At 33.8% G+C, this 14,281-nt stretch overlaps 2 protein-coding genes across 2 annotated transcripts; one reads left to right on the forward strand and one right to left on the reverse strand.

Moving 5' to 3' along the window:
• Positions 1-6,941: 6,941 nt before the first annotated feature.
• Positions 6,942-11,557, forward strand: LOC117909042. The gene is made up of 6 exons (XM_034822944.1): positions 6,942-7,353; positions 8,404-8,746; positions 10,168-10,252; positions 10,469-10,555; positions 10,668-10,910; positions 11,051-11,557. Exons 1-6 carry the CDS (start codon positions 7,190-7,192, stop codon positions 11,125-11,127), a joined length of 999 nt encoding a protein of 332 aa, XP_034678835.1. The 5' UTR covers positions 6,942-7,189; the 3' UTR covers positions 11,128-11,557.
• Positions 11,558-11,643: 86 nt separating this feature from the next.
• LOC117909041 (zinc transporter 11-like) lies at positions 11,644-13,623 on the reverse strand. Its single transcript, XM_034822942.1, has 3 exons — positions 13,130-13,623; positions 12,592-12,647; positions 11,644-12,478 (listed from the first exon to the last, which is right to left on the reverse strand). The coding sequence occupies exons 1-3, from the start codon at positions 13,575-13,577 to the stop codon at positions 11,942-11,944; spliced, it is 1,041 nt and encodes a 346-aa protein (XP_034678833.1). The 5' UTR covers positions 13,578-13,623; the 3' UTR covers positions 11,644-11,941.
• Between the last annotated feature and the right edge of the window lie 658 nt (positions 13,624-14,281).

A 14,281-nucleotide genomic window follows, 5' to 3' on the forward strand; every position in this document is an offset into this window, starting at 1 on the left:
AAATTCATTGTCAACATGTTCCAGTTTTAAAATGCTTTGATTTTATTTCAAACTTTCAATAAACATTAGAATATTGTTTACATTTTTTTTTAGCTGCAACTTAGTAAAATATAATAGCTTCAATTGCATTAGTAAAATAATATTATTTTATTATTGTTTATTGATAATTATATTTGATTTGAATTTTGTAGTTAACTTTTCATTCACTCCTAACACCCACTTTAGAGGAAGAATAACAAGACTATTACTAGCATGTAGATAAACAAGGAGTTTTAGCAGAAATGTTGCACCAATCAACTGCCTCACAAGATGCTAAAAAAGATGACTTAAAGCATGAAAAGTATTTTTGAAACTGCTGCATATGTTGTTATTGTTGCTATTGCTGCTGTAATGGCAAAACAAACAACAAATGATGCAGTTGATCTATCAATAAAGGTAACTTAACCTAAACTTAACCATCATAAATAAAGCATGCATGTTCCTTCTTTTTTTTTGGGATTTTACTTAATACAAGATGTTTACTCCATAATTAACATGTGGAACCTGACCTTAACAAATGTTAAGTTCATTATAAATAAACTTATAGGAAGTTAAGTCTGCAGAGATCATGAAAAAACCTAAATTTAACAAGTGTGTTATTTGAAAGTGAACAAACTTATCATAATATTTATTTATTTTTTAAATGTTGTTAGTGTTAAATTTTTATTTCATTTATGTGCAAAAATTATGGATGGAGTTTGTGAAATTCAGACAAAGATTAGAGTTAAATTTCAGTCATCTAAAGAAAGAAATTGAATGACTCAACTTGAAGATGGATTAATTGAAACAACTCTTATTAAAAGTTAGTGACATGTTTATTATGTTTATATTTTCTAATACTTCAATGTTTTAACATTTGTGTTTTCTCATTCTTATTATTATTGGGTGGTGTATGCAACTTCAGGTTAAGAGTTCAAATGGGGAACATGTTATGCATGACATTAGATTCACAAAATCTAGTACAAAGGAAAAGAACAACAATATGGGCTTTGATTTCCATATTAAAATTTTTTAGGATGTTACAAATGATGAAGTGGAGATAAATGACATTCTCATGGATGTAATGGAAGCTTTTGGAGACCTTCGACTTGCAAAAAAACATGACTAAAGAATTGAAAGATGATTACTTTAATGATGATTCAATTATTGATATTGCCAAGTTGTTTGGTACCCCAACTATGTCAAGCAAGTTTTCAATATATGTCTATCTCCTACCATTTTTAAGCAAAGATGTGAGATTAAAAAATCTTTTATCTTGTAGCACTTTTTTACAGATCCCACCAAGAGAAAGAAATTAAGGAAAGAGATTGAAGAACCATTAACTTTATTTGATCCTTTGCGTCTAACCTTTGAAGAGGCATTGAAGTCATTTCGAAAGTGGATAAGTCGTGAACAAGGGTGAGTTGTATACATCCATTCTTGTAAATTTGTGTTCTTCACAAGTTATAAAATTTATAATGCTTTCTTCTACTTTCATGTTAAAGGTCTACAATTGACATTGACTACATGCATGTAGATAAAAAATGGTTTCAATCACTGTCTAATTATGGTTTATGGTTTGCTGACATGGTTTGTAAATATTGCAATTTGTTTTTATTTTTATTTTTATTTATTATTGTGTTGAGCTTGCAACCAAATAATATAACTAATTTACTTTATTGTAATTGTTAGCACATTGATGTTGCATTCTTCTTTTTTTGTAAGCGACGAATAGAAAATCCTCATATTTTTTCCCAAAAGTTTACCACAGTGGATACTATGTTTTGGGTATGTGTAGTTTGAATTTTAGTTATCATTTTTAATATTTTTGTAATAATGAATCTTATGATCTTGGTTATTTATTTATGCATGTTAACATTATTCTATGTAGCAAATGCTTAAGCAAAATGGATTAAACATGATAAGAAATGAAACCAACTCAAATTACCAAATAATGACATTCTTATTGATTATGCTAATGGTTCTCAACCTCTTCATTATGTCAAATGGTTTGATGTTGACATTATGTATGTCCCCATTAATGTTCGGGCCAGTTATTGGGTATTAAGAGTTGTCCACCTTCATAAAAAGATTATATATGTATATGACTCATTAATGGGCCTCAATAATAATGCAAGATTGTAAGTTGTCATTAAACCATTAACCGAATTGTTACCCCATATATTGAATGTCATAGCATATTATGGGTTTCATAGTGACACAAAGTTTAATTGCTAGGAATGGGAAATTGAACAACTGCAAGATATTCCTCAACAAGAACATGAGTAACTGATCTTAGATTTACTATCATATCTTATACACTTAATCCTTAATAATAGCTCTAACATTAATTCTTTGTGTATCATGCAGTGGTGACTGTGGAATGTTTGTAATAAAATATGTTGAATACCTAATGCACAACCATCCATTGAAGTCACTAACAAGTGGTTGAATGGACTAGTTTCGGGAAAAAATGGTAGCATAGTTATTTTATATGAAATACTTGTCTATGTAATGAATTCATATTGATATTTCACATTTTGATAATGTAGTTGGATGGTTTGTTATATGTAATTGGATAGCTTGATATATGTAGTTAAACATTTTAATAAATGTAGTTGGAAAGTTTGATATATATACTTTATACATACCTCATCACAATATATATGTACAAAAGTAACAAATATCTCCATTTCCATGGGTGTGGAAAAAAAAAATCATAATTACAATAATCATATGTGCTTATCCCATTATCTTATACAAAAAAGTAACTTATATTTCCATTCACATGGGTACCAAAAATACAAAAAAGATCACTATTATAATTTTCAATCTATGTAAGTTCATAGAGTGCCAAAGCTATCATGATATCAAGGGATTGGTCATTTGTATGTTTTCTGATTATGCCCATATTGACCACATCGACTACAATGAGATGTGCACTTATCCTTTCCACCAGAAGGAATTCTTACTTTCCTTGGTTTTCCTATTGGGCGCCTTGTTTTAGGTGGTTACACAACTTTGTTACTAATATGATTAGGTATTATCCAATCTATTTAATTTCCAATTGGATAAATACACTCTGAATATGAAGATAACAATGCTTTAGTAGTAAAATACTAAAAACACAACGTGTAACATGAAATGTTGTAATATTTACAAGTAGTAATAACATGTGCACAAGATCAAATTGTCGACATGTGCATGTATGAGTGTCTAAATTGACTTGAGCACTAATGTCAGCATATTTAACATTACACTCCTTGGAGTTGATAGGTTTCACTAGATATATTGCTGATATATTATACATTGAATGAAGTTCTCCATCAACCTACATGGTAAGTTCAGTTGACATTAACATTGCTTGTTGTTGATGAGTCACAAACCATTTTTGAAGTAAGTTTCTCAATTCTTCAACCAATTGCAAAATCGGAAGATCTTTATCATTTTTCAACACGACATTAAGACTTTCAATGATCCCTATAGTCATGATATTATATCTTTTTCCAATAGAATATGAATGTGCTCATTGATCAACTCCTACATCCATCAAATATCGTGTTGTTCTTGGGTTAATCATCTCTAGTTGCCTAAATATAAAATTAAACTCTAAAATACGATAAATATGGACAGTATCATGGAACAACTTATGAATTGTAGAATTCTTGAACTTCATCTTCAAATTTTGACCAACGTGATAAGTGTAAACACCATGCTTTGCATGGGGAAATACTTTATGTACTACTTTCTCAATGCTACCATGTCGATCTGATATCACAAACATATCATAAATGTGTCCAATTGCATCATGCAATTTTTTTTAGAAATGACTCCCATGAGGCATCATTTTATGAATCACCAATCCCAAAGTCTAAAGGGTATATTTGATTGTTGTCATCTTTTCACGCTGCAATAAACAAAGTCTCTAATTACGTAGCTTTCAAAAATGTCCCATCAACTGCAACCATAGGTCTTATTGATGTGTGAAACCCAATAAGAGATGCATCAATCGACATAAAAACGTATTTGAATTGATTATCACAATCAATAACTATATCAATAATGGTACCGTGATTTTTTTGCTCTAAAACATAGCAATATGATGGTAAAGTATTATGGGATTCCTCAGGCGATCCCCCAATGGAACTTAGAGTAAGTTCTCTAGCTCTCCATGCCTTATCATAACTAATTTGAATGCCATATTGCTTTTGAATGTTTGCTACAATGTCTTTTGGTCGAAATTCACAACCAGCCCCTTGATATGTTTCTCTTATACTTTCATCAATCAACCAATTACTTGTATGTTGATTGTCACAGGACATCATATCTAATTGAAAAATATGTGTTGAATGGTATTTCATTATTTGAAACATATTAGAAATTCCCAACTTGGTAGTGTAAAACCAAGGTTTGGTTAATCTTGGTTTTGATGATAACAAAATAAGGTTTGAAACTAATTATTATATTTTAAGTGTGATTAGGCAAGACGATTTTCAAAGTGGCAATCACAAAGACAAAATCAAACCAAAGAGAAATTAATAAGAAGAAGAAAACCTCAAAGAGAAATATTTTTCAAGACTTAAGCTTCATAGGATTGTAAAGCATGGGGTATCTCTTAAGGATTATAAAGAGTACTTGGAGCCAAAAGTCCAAGATGGTGGATTGAAACCATAATTCAATTGTGTTACTTGAAGGCTTGGTTTGGAAGCCTTGAAATAATGGAATCTCAAGCTTGAGATCGAAGGTAGAGGAGAGTGGATGTAGGCTAGGTTAAGTCGAACTACTGTAAAAATCTTGTGTTTGCATTCTCTCTTCCATACTTTTTTACTTTATATGCAATTGTCTTTATATTGTTTTATTATATATTTGCATATAATTGTCTCTTACATTCATATGATTTAAATTTTCAAAAAGAAACCATCACCCTATTCACCCACCCTCTAGGGAGATTACCTTAGGTTGGATTAGTCCAATTTTTCTAACAAGTAGCACGAACTCGTTACTTGCATTCTTTATCAAAACATTCAACAAATGGTAACTTAGTAGTGGATTTAGTTGTTTTGAACTCAAACTTCCTTTTGAGAGCCATCATTTACAACTTTCTTTGTAATTCTTTCTTACTTGAGTATATTTAGTGCTCTTCTAGATGGTCATCGATAATTCCACTAACTATAGGTTGTTTCATCATGTTTTGTCCTTCATTTGCTACACCTTTGATTATGGTGAGATTGTCATGTATGAAACCATAATCTATTTCAATCATGGTCAAGATTTTTGCATTTTGAGCTGAACCAGTTCTAAAGGATCCAATTTAGGTCACTTGCTCATCATTAGTAAGGTTAGTATCCATCCTATAATCCTCCCTATTAATTGCAATCTCATTCATATTCCAATCATGAATTTTATACCCTTCAAGTGACTCATTTTGAATCTTAGTCCATTTTCACCATCGACGGTAAGAGTTTCAACTGACTCACTATAAATGTGTCTACTTTTATGCATCAACATTGAGTCCCCATTCAATTCTTTGTCAATCTTAGAAGATATAAGATATTCAAAATAAGAATTATAAATTGATTGATGATTGTGATTATCAATTCTATTTTTAACTATGATGCACAATAGAATAGACAACTTACCATTTGTACAATTTAAATCAATAAAGAATTTCACATCCCCATCATCAATTAGTTGTATAGGACTTGTGGGTATGTTGACATTGAATACATACTTCATTGAAAGATAACAATTAGTTCGATCTAGCTTTAGAATATGATGGACAATCCCTTATAACTCTTCATATGATATAGTTTTTGGGACCTCAATGTCTTTACCTTTACTTCCTTCGAATAGAAAGTGTTTCCATCTCGTACCCATTCTCCTTCATATAAAAGCATTATTCCTATTTCATCAACCATTGAAATAACAAAATAATCCAATTATTGACATCAACATACAATACTAGAATATTTTTGAGTTACATTGGAGCATTACCATCAATAAGTAGACCTTGATGTTTTTGTATAGAAATGATGAAATATTTTATATAGAAATGTTTTTCTAAGAAGAAAGAATTACTATTATTATTATTATTTTTTGTATAGAATGTTTTTCTAAATTGTTATGTATAAGACAAAATGAAAGGATTCCTTTAAAGATCTACATAAATAAAAGAAATAAAAAATAGTATCAGTTAAATCTTTAGGGCTTGCTTGACAATGGTTTTCAAGGATATTTTTTTGTTCTTTAAAATAAAAAACCAAGAAAATCCGTTTGAAAATTAAAGGCTATTTTTTATTTTTTATTTTTAAGAAAAAAAATGGTGTTTACATGAACACCATCTTTTAATTATTTTCATTTATTTTCTAAAAACTGTTTTAAAAAATAATTATATAAATATGTAGAATGATTAAAAATAATATATTAGATATAAAAATTATTTTTAAATATATTTAAAAATATTAAAAATATGTTAAAAATATTTTAAAATTTTAAACTAATTTTTGTTTTATAAATAATCAAATAATAATTTGTGAAAACAATTTCTATTTTTGAAAATAGTTACCAAACAATTCTAATATATGTTCCGTAGAAAGTGCATGTAAAAATATAGTCAAAGAAAGTGGGCAAGATGGACCCCAAAGTAAAAAGCAACTTTTTACCCTACACAAACAAGAGGAAGACATTAAATGCTTCCCGCAATGTACCTCATGGCGGCATCCTCGGACCTTCCTCGAAATTTACCCACAGTAAGAGACACCGAAGCAATATTTGGGCCAAGCCCACTAACATTTCCACCCCAAACAGTGAGCCCAGCCATCAGACATGGCCCGGCCCATCCAAAAATCCAACTTCCTGAGCCCAAACCCGATTCGGGCATTTCACCCCTAATTTTCAGGCAATCTGATTGGTTGATCAGAACAGTCAGGGGTGTACTCCTTTCATCATCCTCTTCAGTCTTCACAAACCCCCAGTCCCACGTTACACCTTCCCAAAACGCAGCGTTTCCCTCTAGCCTTCTCATTTTCTCCAATCTGTAACGGATCCAAAACGCAGCGTATGATCATCCGCTCCTCGGTTTCTCGCGCTTTCTCGCGTTTTCTCGCTCCTTGTCTATGGTAGTGACAAGGAGAGTTTTGTGAACTTTGACGGGCGATTCGTCGTTGAAAAAATGGCGGGAATAGCAATACTGTTGGATCTATGGAGGAAAAATCCGAGTTTTTTCTCGGGGCAAACCCTACACTCCTATGGCTCGTTCTCGGCAACAGCAGCTGCTTCAGCCGCCGCGGCTTCCGTGGCCGCTGCGACTCCGTTTGCCTCTAGGTTTTTATTCGGGTAAAGTGTTGTATCGGTCACTGTTTGGTTGCAGAGAAAACGGAGAAAAGGAAAGAAAAAAAAAATGCGAAGTTTAGTTATTTGGGGTTTTAACCGGTGAAGAAAGCCAACCCAGATTAGCAAGTCCAGCTGTTTTGAGTTTTATGTTTTCGTATTCTTTCAAAATAGTTGCATTGGGATCAAATTTTTTATGAGTTTAATTGATTGGTTGTTGAGAAAACGGAGGAACAACAAAGAAAATGCAGGATTTTGTGTTCTATTTTAGCTATTGTTTTTGTGTGCTTAACTGATGATGAAAACCAACAGAAATTAGCAAAGTATTATGTCCAACTTCAGCTGAATTGAGTCCTATGCTTATTTCTTTTCTTTCTTTTGGGTGTGGAGTTTAAGATTCGGAAAAATGGTTGTAACTTTGGTTCAAGTGTTATCAGTTTATTTGATTGATTTTGGATGTTTTAGATGGATGAACATAGTTTAATTCCAGAACAATGAATTGCCCATGTATTCTAAAGGTGTTGGTAACTTTTGAACTAACATATTGAGTTTGATCTAGAACTTGATCCTTTACCAGGCCATTAGTAAGATTTAGTTGCTTAATTTGATTTTGTGTTTATGCTGACTAGGGTTTGGGTTTGACTCATTCTAGGTGATTTAAACTATTTTTGGGAATTGGAAATGTATTTATCTAATTAATTTGGGAATAGTCTTGATACAGTTTACATAATATGCATATCAGAATAAATTGGGAATGCTTAGGGTTGTGGCATACATTTATTTGAAAATCTAACTTTAGAACAATTCCAAAAGTTTGGCTTTGTGTTCTCTAAGTGGTGTAAACAGCCATCCATCTGTTCTATTAAAGTTTGATCCACTAAACCATGAGTTTCATGTCTTGACGCTCAGTCAACATGACATTGTATGACATTCTTTTATCTTTTAACATGAAAACAGCTAATTTTATTTGACTCTATATTTAGTTTCCTTATGCAAATTTTGTGTTTTATTGGAAAATCTTTGATGATATATTGGCTCTTAATTGTTATGATGCAGTAATGCTGGTATTTCAGTTGCTCAATGTGATGCTGGTGCAACATGGAGTGATGACTACATTTCTAAACTACGAAGTGCATCTGCCAATATCTTTCAGAATGATTCTCTGAAATACAGTACCAAGGAGTACTATATTGAGCTGAAACCCCTATTCTCGGCTTTTGGAGCGAAGTCTCTTGCAATGACATCCTTGAGGTCTTTCCTAATGTTCTATTTGCCTCTTTTAGAGCCCCATACGAACATGGAGGATGACGATGAAGATTTCCTACAGGAAACACCAGAGGAGAGCCATGTAGATTTGGTCGTTCCTTTCAAAAAATCGGTGAAGCAAATCATGCGTGAGGTGCATTTTGTGGACTTCCTTTTCTACGTTTCATAAGATTATTTTATCATGCTTTACATTCTTAGCTGAATTTTGGATAGTGATTGAGTAATCTCATGTTTGGGAGTTATTCTATTAGTCTATAAGTATGCATTCACAATAGAGTCAATAGTAATTCCATTGTGTCAAATTCAGTTGAGAGAGTGCAAGTCCTGTTTGTGGAAACATATTGTTAGCAAGAGATAACTCTAATATTTATTTAATTTCTTGGTTGATTATTCTAACAGAAGTCTAATATTTTTTTTTACTTTTTTCCTTTTTTGGGTTGAGCATATATCGGTATAGCATATTGTTTGATTAATTATTTATTTAATTTTTTCTGGGTGCTTGGATCATAGTTTTGAATAACATTTAATGATATATGTGTATGAGTCAAATATTTGCATGTTGAGATTTGCTAAATCGAAATTCAATTCTCCGAGAACAAAATGTTCCTTATCCTCAGGGTCTTTAGTTTGATCGGAATCTATCTTAATTCTTCCTTTATCCAAATAATTTTTTCCTTGCCAAATTACATTAAGTCTTAACACTTTTTTTTTTTTAATCCAATCATAGATGTTACGCCTGTCATTCCTATGCTTTTTTTTCTCTTAACCTTTGTTTGGCAAGCTGCTGCTAGTTTTTTTATGTGAATGTGTGATATTTAATACCACCACCCTAGAAAAATTCATGATTTATTCAAGGGGAGAAAAAAAAAGTAACAATCGATAAGATTAGAAAAATCTTAAATTATGAGCCCTCAATGAAAACATTGAAAGTACTACATAAAATTGCACGTGTAACTTATGGTCTCCCTCATTTTTCTCAAGCGCACCTTGCACTTTAGGTTGCATCTTGCACCTAAGCTCTATGATTGCTTTGTACCCTAAGTGTGCCTTGCACCTTTTAAAACTATGCTAAGCATCTTCCTGTATCTTTTTGTACTCTGGTCCTTCCAGGCACCATTTATAGGTTAAAAGCATGTGACTCCATTGATCTGCTTAGTAACTGCATTGTGATAAGGATTGTATTAAAACCCTATTGTGAACAGTGTCGATCATTTTACTTCGATGGCAGTTGATGAATCAATCAAGTTATAATATTTGGATTTGTCTCAAAAACTCTAGGGATTTTTTCTTCTTGATTCATCAAAGCACCACATCTTATTGAATTTTGGTAAGGCATAAGTTGCCACCAGTTAGCTCTGGTTTCTTGTCCAATGGAGAGCAATGTTGCACTTGGAAGTTCTGCAAAGCTTAGTTTAGCATTTTCTTTTCCTCATCCCATGGAAAGTACTGCTATGAAATCTCTAAGCTAAAGTTCATAATTATTAGGTTGATACTATTACACATCCAGGTATGGAATGTACTGACCACTGAGTAATGTTTTGCATGCCATTTCAGACTACTGTTGTAACAACAAGACGGGTTCTAGAAAGACTTGCTGTAACTTATTTTTCACAAAGGATGGCATGGAAACTCCTTAAAGGTACTCTCTTTAGTGTTACTAGTGTTGTGTTTTGAAATATAAGTCATCTTACTAATTTGAAAGAAGAATTAATCTAGATCAATTCATCTAATCAAGAGATGATTTGATACTAATTTACGATTATCAGTGATCATTAAATTAATTACAAAACTATGTGCTTTCTGATTAGGTTTTTTTAAGCAACTGATGGGCTTGTTTTATCAAAAATATGTGCAGATGTTCCCAAATCAGCTGTGCGCAAGGCTGACAGGGGGATGCCTACCTTAGTTTACTTCTTTCGCATTAGCAGAACAACTTTTAGAGGTCAGAGCATATGTATTCATGTTCTTTCCCTCTGTCCTGAATTTTTTTTTTACCCTACCATTTTGATGGTTGCTCAACTGTGTTGTGCTCCCATTTTCATATGTTTTTGCAGGACATTTTCTAGGAGTAGCGGCATCATGGCTTGTCCAAGTTGGCATTGAAATCTACCGATTCTTCTCTTGGATGATTAACTCTGAAGAAGAGATTGATAGGGCTGATAAGGCTCAAAGAGCCAAGCTTCTAGGAAAGAAAGTTACGTGTACTACTGTCAAATGTGGTGCATCACTAGTTTTTGCTTCCATAGGAGCCGGGATTGGTGCCACCCTTTTCCGTCCTTCAGCCGGCCAGTGGATTGGTAAGTACATCTCCTCCTCCAAGACTACCTGATAAAGCTTTTTGTAGAATCTCTGTAAGTTTGCTAATTTTATAGAATGTAGAAAGGAAAAGATCTCTGATATGTAAAATTTCCAATACTAAAATGTACTTTTCCTGCAGGCTGTGCTGCTGGGGACTTGGCTGGGCCCATTATTGTATCAGTTTGCTTTGAAAAGGTTCTTCACGTAGACCTTTAGAAGAGCACATGGGATAAGTTGTCTGATGGATTCTTGGCACCTGCTTCGAATTGTGTACTACCCCAATTTTTAAAGTATCTGATGCTTACACTTACGCATAAAACCATATTTGATCATAAATCACTTGAATCTGGTGTTGGGCGAAAACAGACCCGGCAAGCCATTCACCAAATTTTCCTTTCTGGGCAACTACTATTCCCTCCGTTTACAATTGTCATGGTCTCTGAGAATAATCAGAACTGGTATTAATTGATTTAATTGCAATCAATTGATATGCTTTTGCTGGCGTGTAAGTTTCATAGGACTGCATTTTCCTTCTACAGAAGATTTATGATCTGAACTGGCCATTGGGCACAACGGTGCATCCGATTGTTAAATAATGGATCCTGCAAATATTTTAAACTAATTCTAAGCCATCTTGTTTAGAACATGAGCTGGTTCTTGCACATGCTGATTAATCCCTAGTTTTCTAACGATTTGTTTTCTTCAATTGTCCGCATGATGCTCTACCATTACTGGATCCATGAAGATGAAGTCATATTTCACATAATACAAAATATGTTACAGAGCATTGAGGAGCCGGTATCAGAATATTTTGCCCTCCATTTTCTCATCAGATACCCAATATCATTTCACTTGTCTAAATACTATTATACTTATGGTATATGCGTCTAGAGATCCCATTCAAAAGAAAAAAGTGGGTTTGTTTAAACGAGGTGGGATCAAGAAGTAACCTTTCTAAGCTCCTTCCTCTGTACTCTTGGCTATCCTCCCTGCAGCTTCTATGATTGAAGGAACACACTTCAAGATGAGCTCAGGTGTCCCAGATCATCACAACCGCGATTACCCCCATGCCCAACAACACTGCTAAGAACTTGTAGTTGGGGGTGTCAAAGGGAACTGTCTTCTGACTAGTGTATCCCTTAGACAGTAGGTGGTTTATTGAGACATAGATGAAGATCCCACATGCTAGCCCCATTGATATGGCGAATAACCAGTCAGCCACAGCGCCCTGGGTGGTTGCATCTATGACAATACCGGTGGCCACACCAACTGGGCTAGAAATGGCAAATGCAAAGGCATAGGCTGCACAGGAGAGGAGGGGTCTGTCTGGAATCATCCGGAGGAGAGCTATTCCCATTGCAATGGCTGCGAATATCTTGTGGAGACAGACTGTCCATAGAGCTCTCCAAGCATCGGCTTTGGTCTCTGCAACTCCAATTGCGATGCCCTCGAAAACAGAGTGGAAACACAGTGCAAAGATGAGTAATATGCTGTCCCCGAGCGATGTGGCAGTTTTCAGAGGGGAATTTACGGAGTGGACTTCTTTGCCATCTTTGCCAGTCTGAACCTGTTAAGTGATAACGTAATGAGTATTCATTCAGCTGTCTCAGGCATTTTAAAGCATTTTTTCTTGAATCTTCTAAGAAGCCATAGAGGATCAAGGTTTCCCTGTTATCTCACCTGAGCCAAAGAATGTGAATGTCCGCCATTGCTACAGCTTTTTCCTTGCATATTTGCTGTAACAAAGGAATGGCATTGGATTTGGAATAAAAAAAATATGGGAATGGAAGGGAATCACAAAATCCAAGTCAGTTCATGATAATGAATTTTTTTATTCCTATTCCAATTCTAAAAAAACTATCCAAATAAATTAATGAACAGGAAGTTGAATGAATATCTCGTTCTCTGTTCTAGAATTCCAAACATGAGTTTCATTTAATTTATTGAGGCCTAAAGAGGAAAAAATCATTACTTCCAGTCACTAAATCACACTGAGTATCCACATCTTCCTTCTCTTATTTTCCTCTATTTATTGAGTAGACAAAGATAGTAAAAAAAGAAAAAAAGAAAAAAAGAAAAGAAATGATAGTTAAACCGCCAAATCAATACTCTGTAAATTAAATTGAGTTTTTCATTATGTTGGTTGTTAGTTTTCTCTTCTTCTAAGGCAAGATAAAATAAATAATAAATAAATCAATCAAAGGCTCAAAGAACCAACCTTGAAGCTCGACATCTCCCTCACCACCACTCGCCCCCTTTCCATACACATAGGAAACCAAACAATCGGCCAGCATCGTCATCAAATACCCCGCACACGCCAGCATGAACGCGAACGGATACTCCACGCTCGTCAAATCCCCAAACGTCTCATTCGAGTCGCTCAGAAAATGCATCATCGCCGTCCCTAGAAACACTCCGCCGGCGAACTGCGTTCCCAGCACTAGAAACGTCTCGTTCCACTTCAAGAAGTAAGGCGACACGCCGGCGATGAACGTCCCGACAAACACCAGAATCAGACAGTAGATCTTCACCAGAATCAGTGCATTCGCCCTCAGGTTAACGCTCTCCGACGATGACGGCTCATCATTAGCAGCATGATCGCCGCCGTGGGAGACGGCGGCGAGGATGAGGAGGAGAAGAGAAAGGGAGAGGAGAGCGCGCGGCATTGGAATTGGAGGGATGAAGAAGAAGGAAGCGTTTGAGTAAGGCTGCGGGGTTTCAATATTATTATATATATATATATGAGATGGTTGGTTGGTTGGAATTGTACTGCCACAGAAACGAATGTGAGAGAGAGAGAGTGCTGTACAGTGCAGACATGAAGGTGGCTGCGATAATGACTCAGCATCGATAGCGCTTGTTTCACTATCAAGCTTTTCCCGTGCCTTTTGGGGAGCGGCTGGTATTTCACTCTCTCCTCATGGCGCGTGAGAAGGGATCTTCACATGTTCTTGGGATCTTTTTATAAAAAGGATTTAATTTAAAAAAAAAATATTCTTGGGACTTGTTTGTTGTTTCTTTTGCAAACAACTAAGGGTATGTTCGTAATTATTTTAAAAAACAATGTTAAAAAAATGATTTTTAAAAATTATTTTCTGATTCTAAAATGGTTTTAACATGTTTTTAATATTTTTTAAATATATTTTAAAAATAAATTTAATATCTAGTATTTTATTTTTAATTATTTTACGTGTTTATATAATTATTTTTTTTCAAAATTTAGAAAATAAAAGAAAAAAAATTAAAATTTGTTATATAAAAACATCTTATTTTTTATTTTTAAATATAGAAAACAAAAAACAGTTTTTCGTTTTCAAACCTATTTTCTATATTTTTTGTTTTTATGGAGAACAAAAAATATTCTAAAAAT

Source organism: Vitis riparia, chromosome 19 (assembly GCF_004353265.1).
Source record: "Vitis riparia cultivar Riparia Gloire de Montpellier isolate 1030 chromosome 19, EGFV_Vit.rip_1.0, whole genome shotgun sequence".
Classification (NCBI taxonomy): domain Eukaryota; kingdom Viridiplantae; phylum Streptophyta; class Magnoliopsida; order Vitales; family Vitaceae; genus Vitis; species Vitis riparia.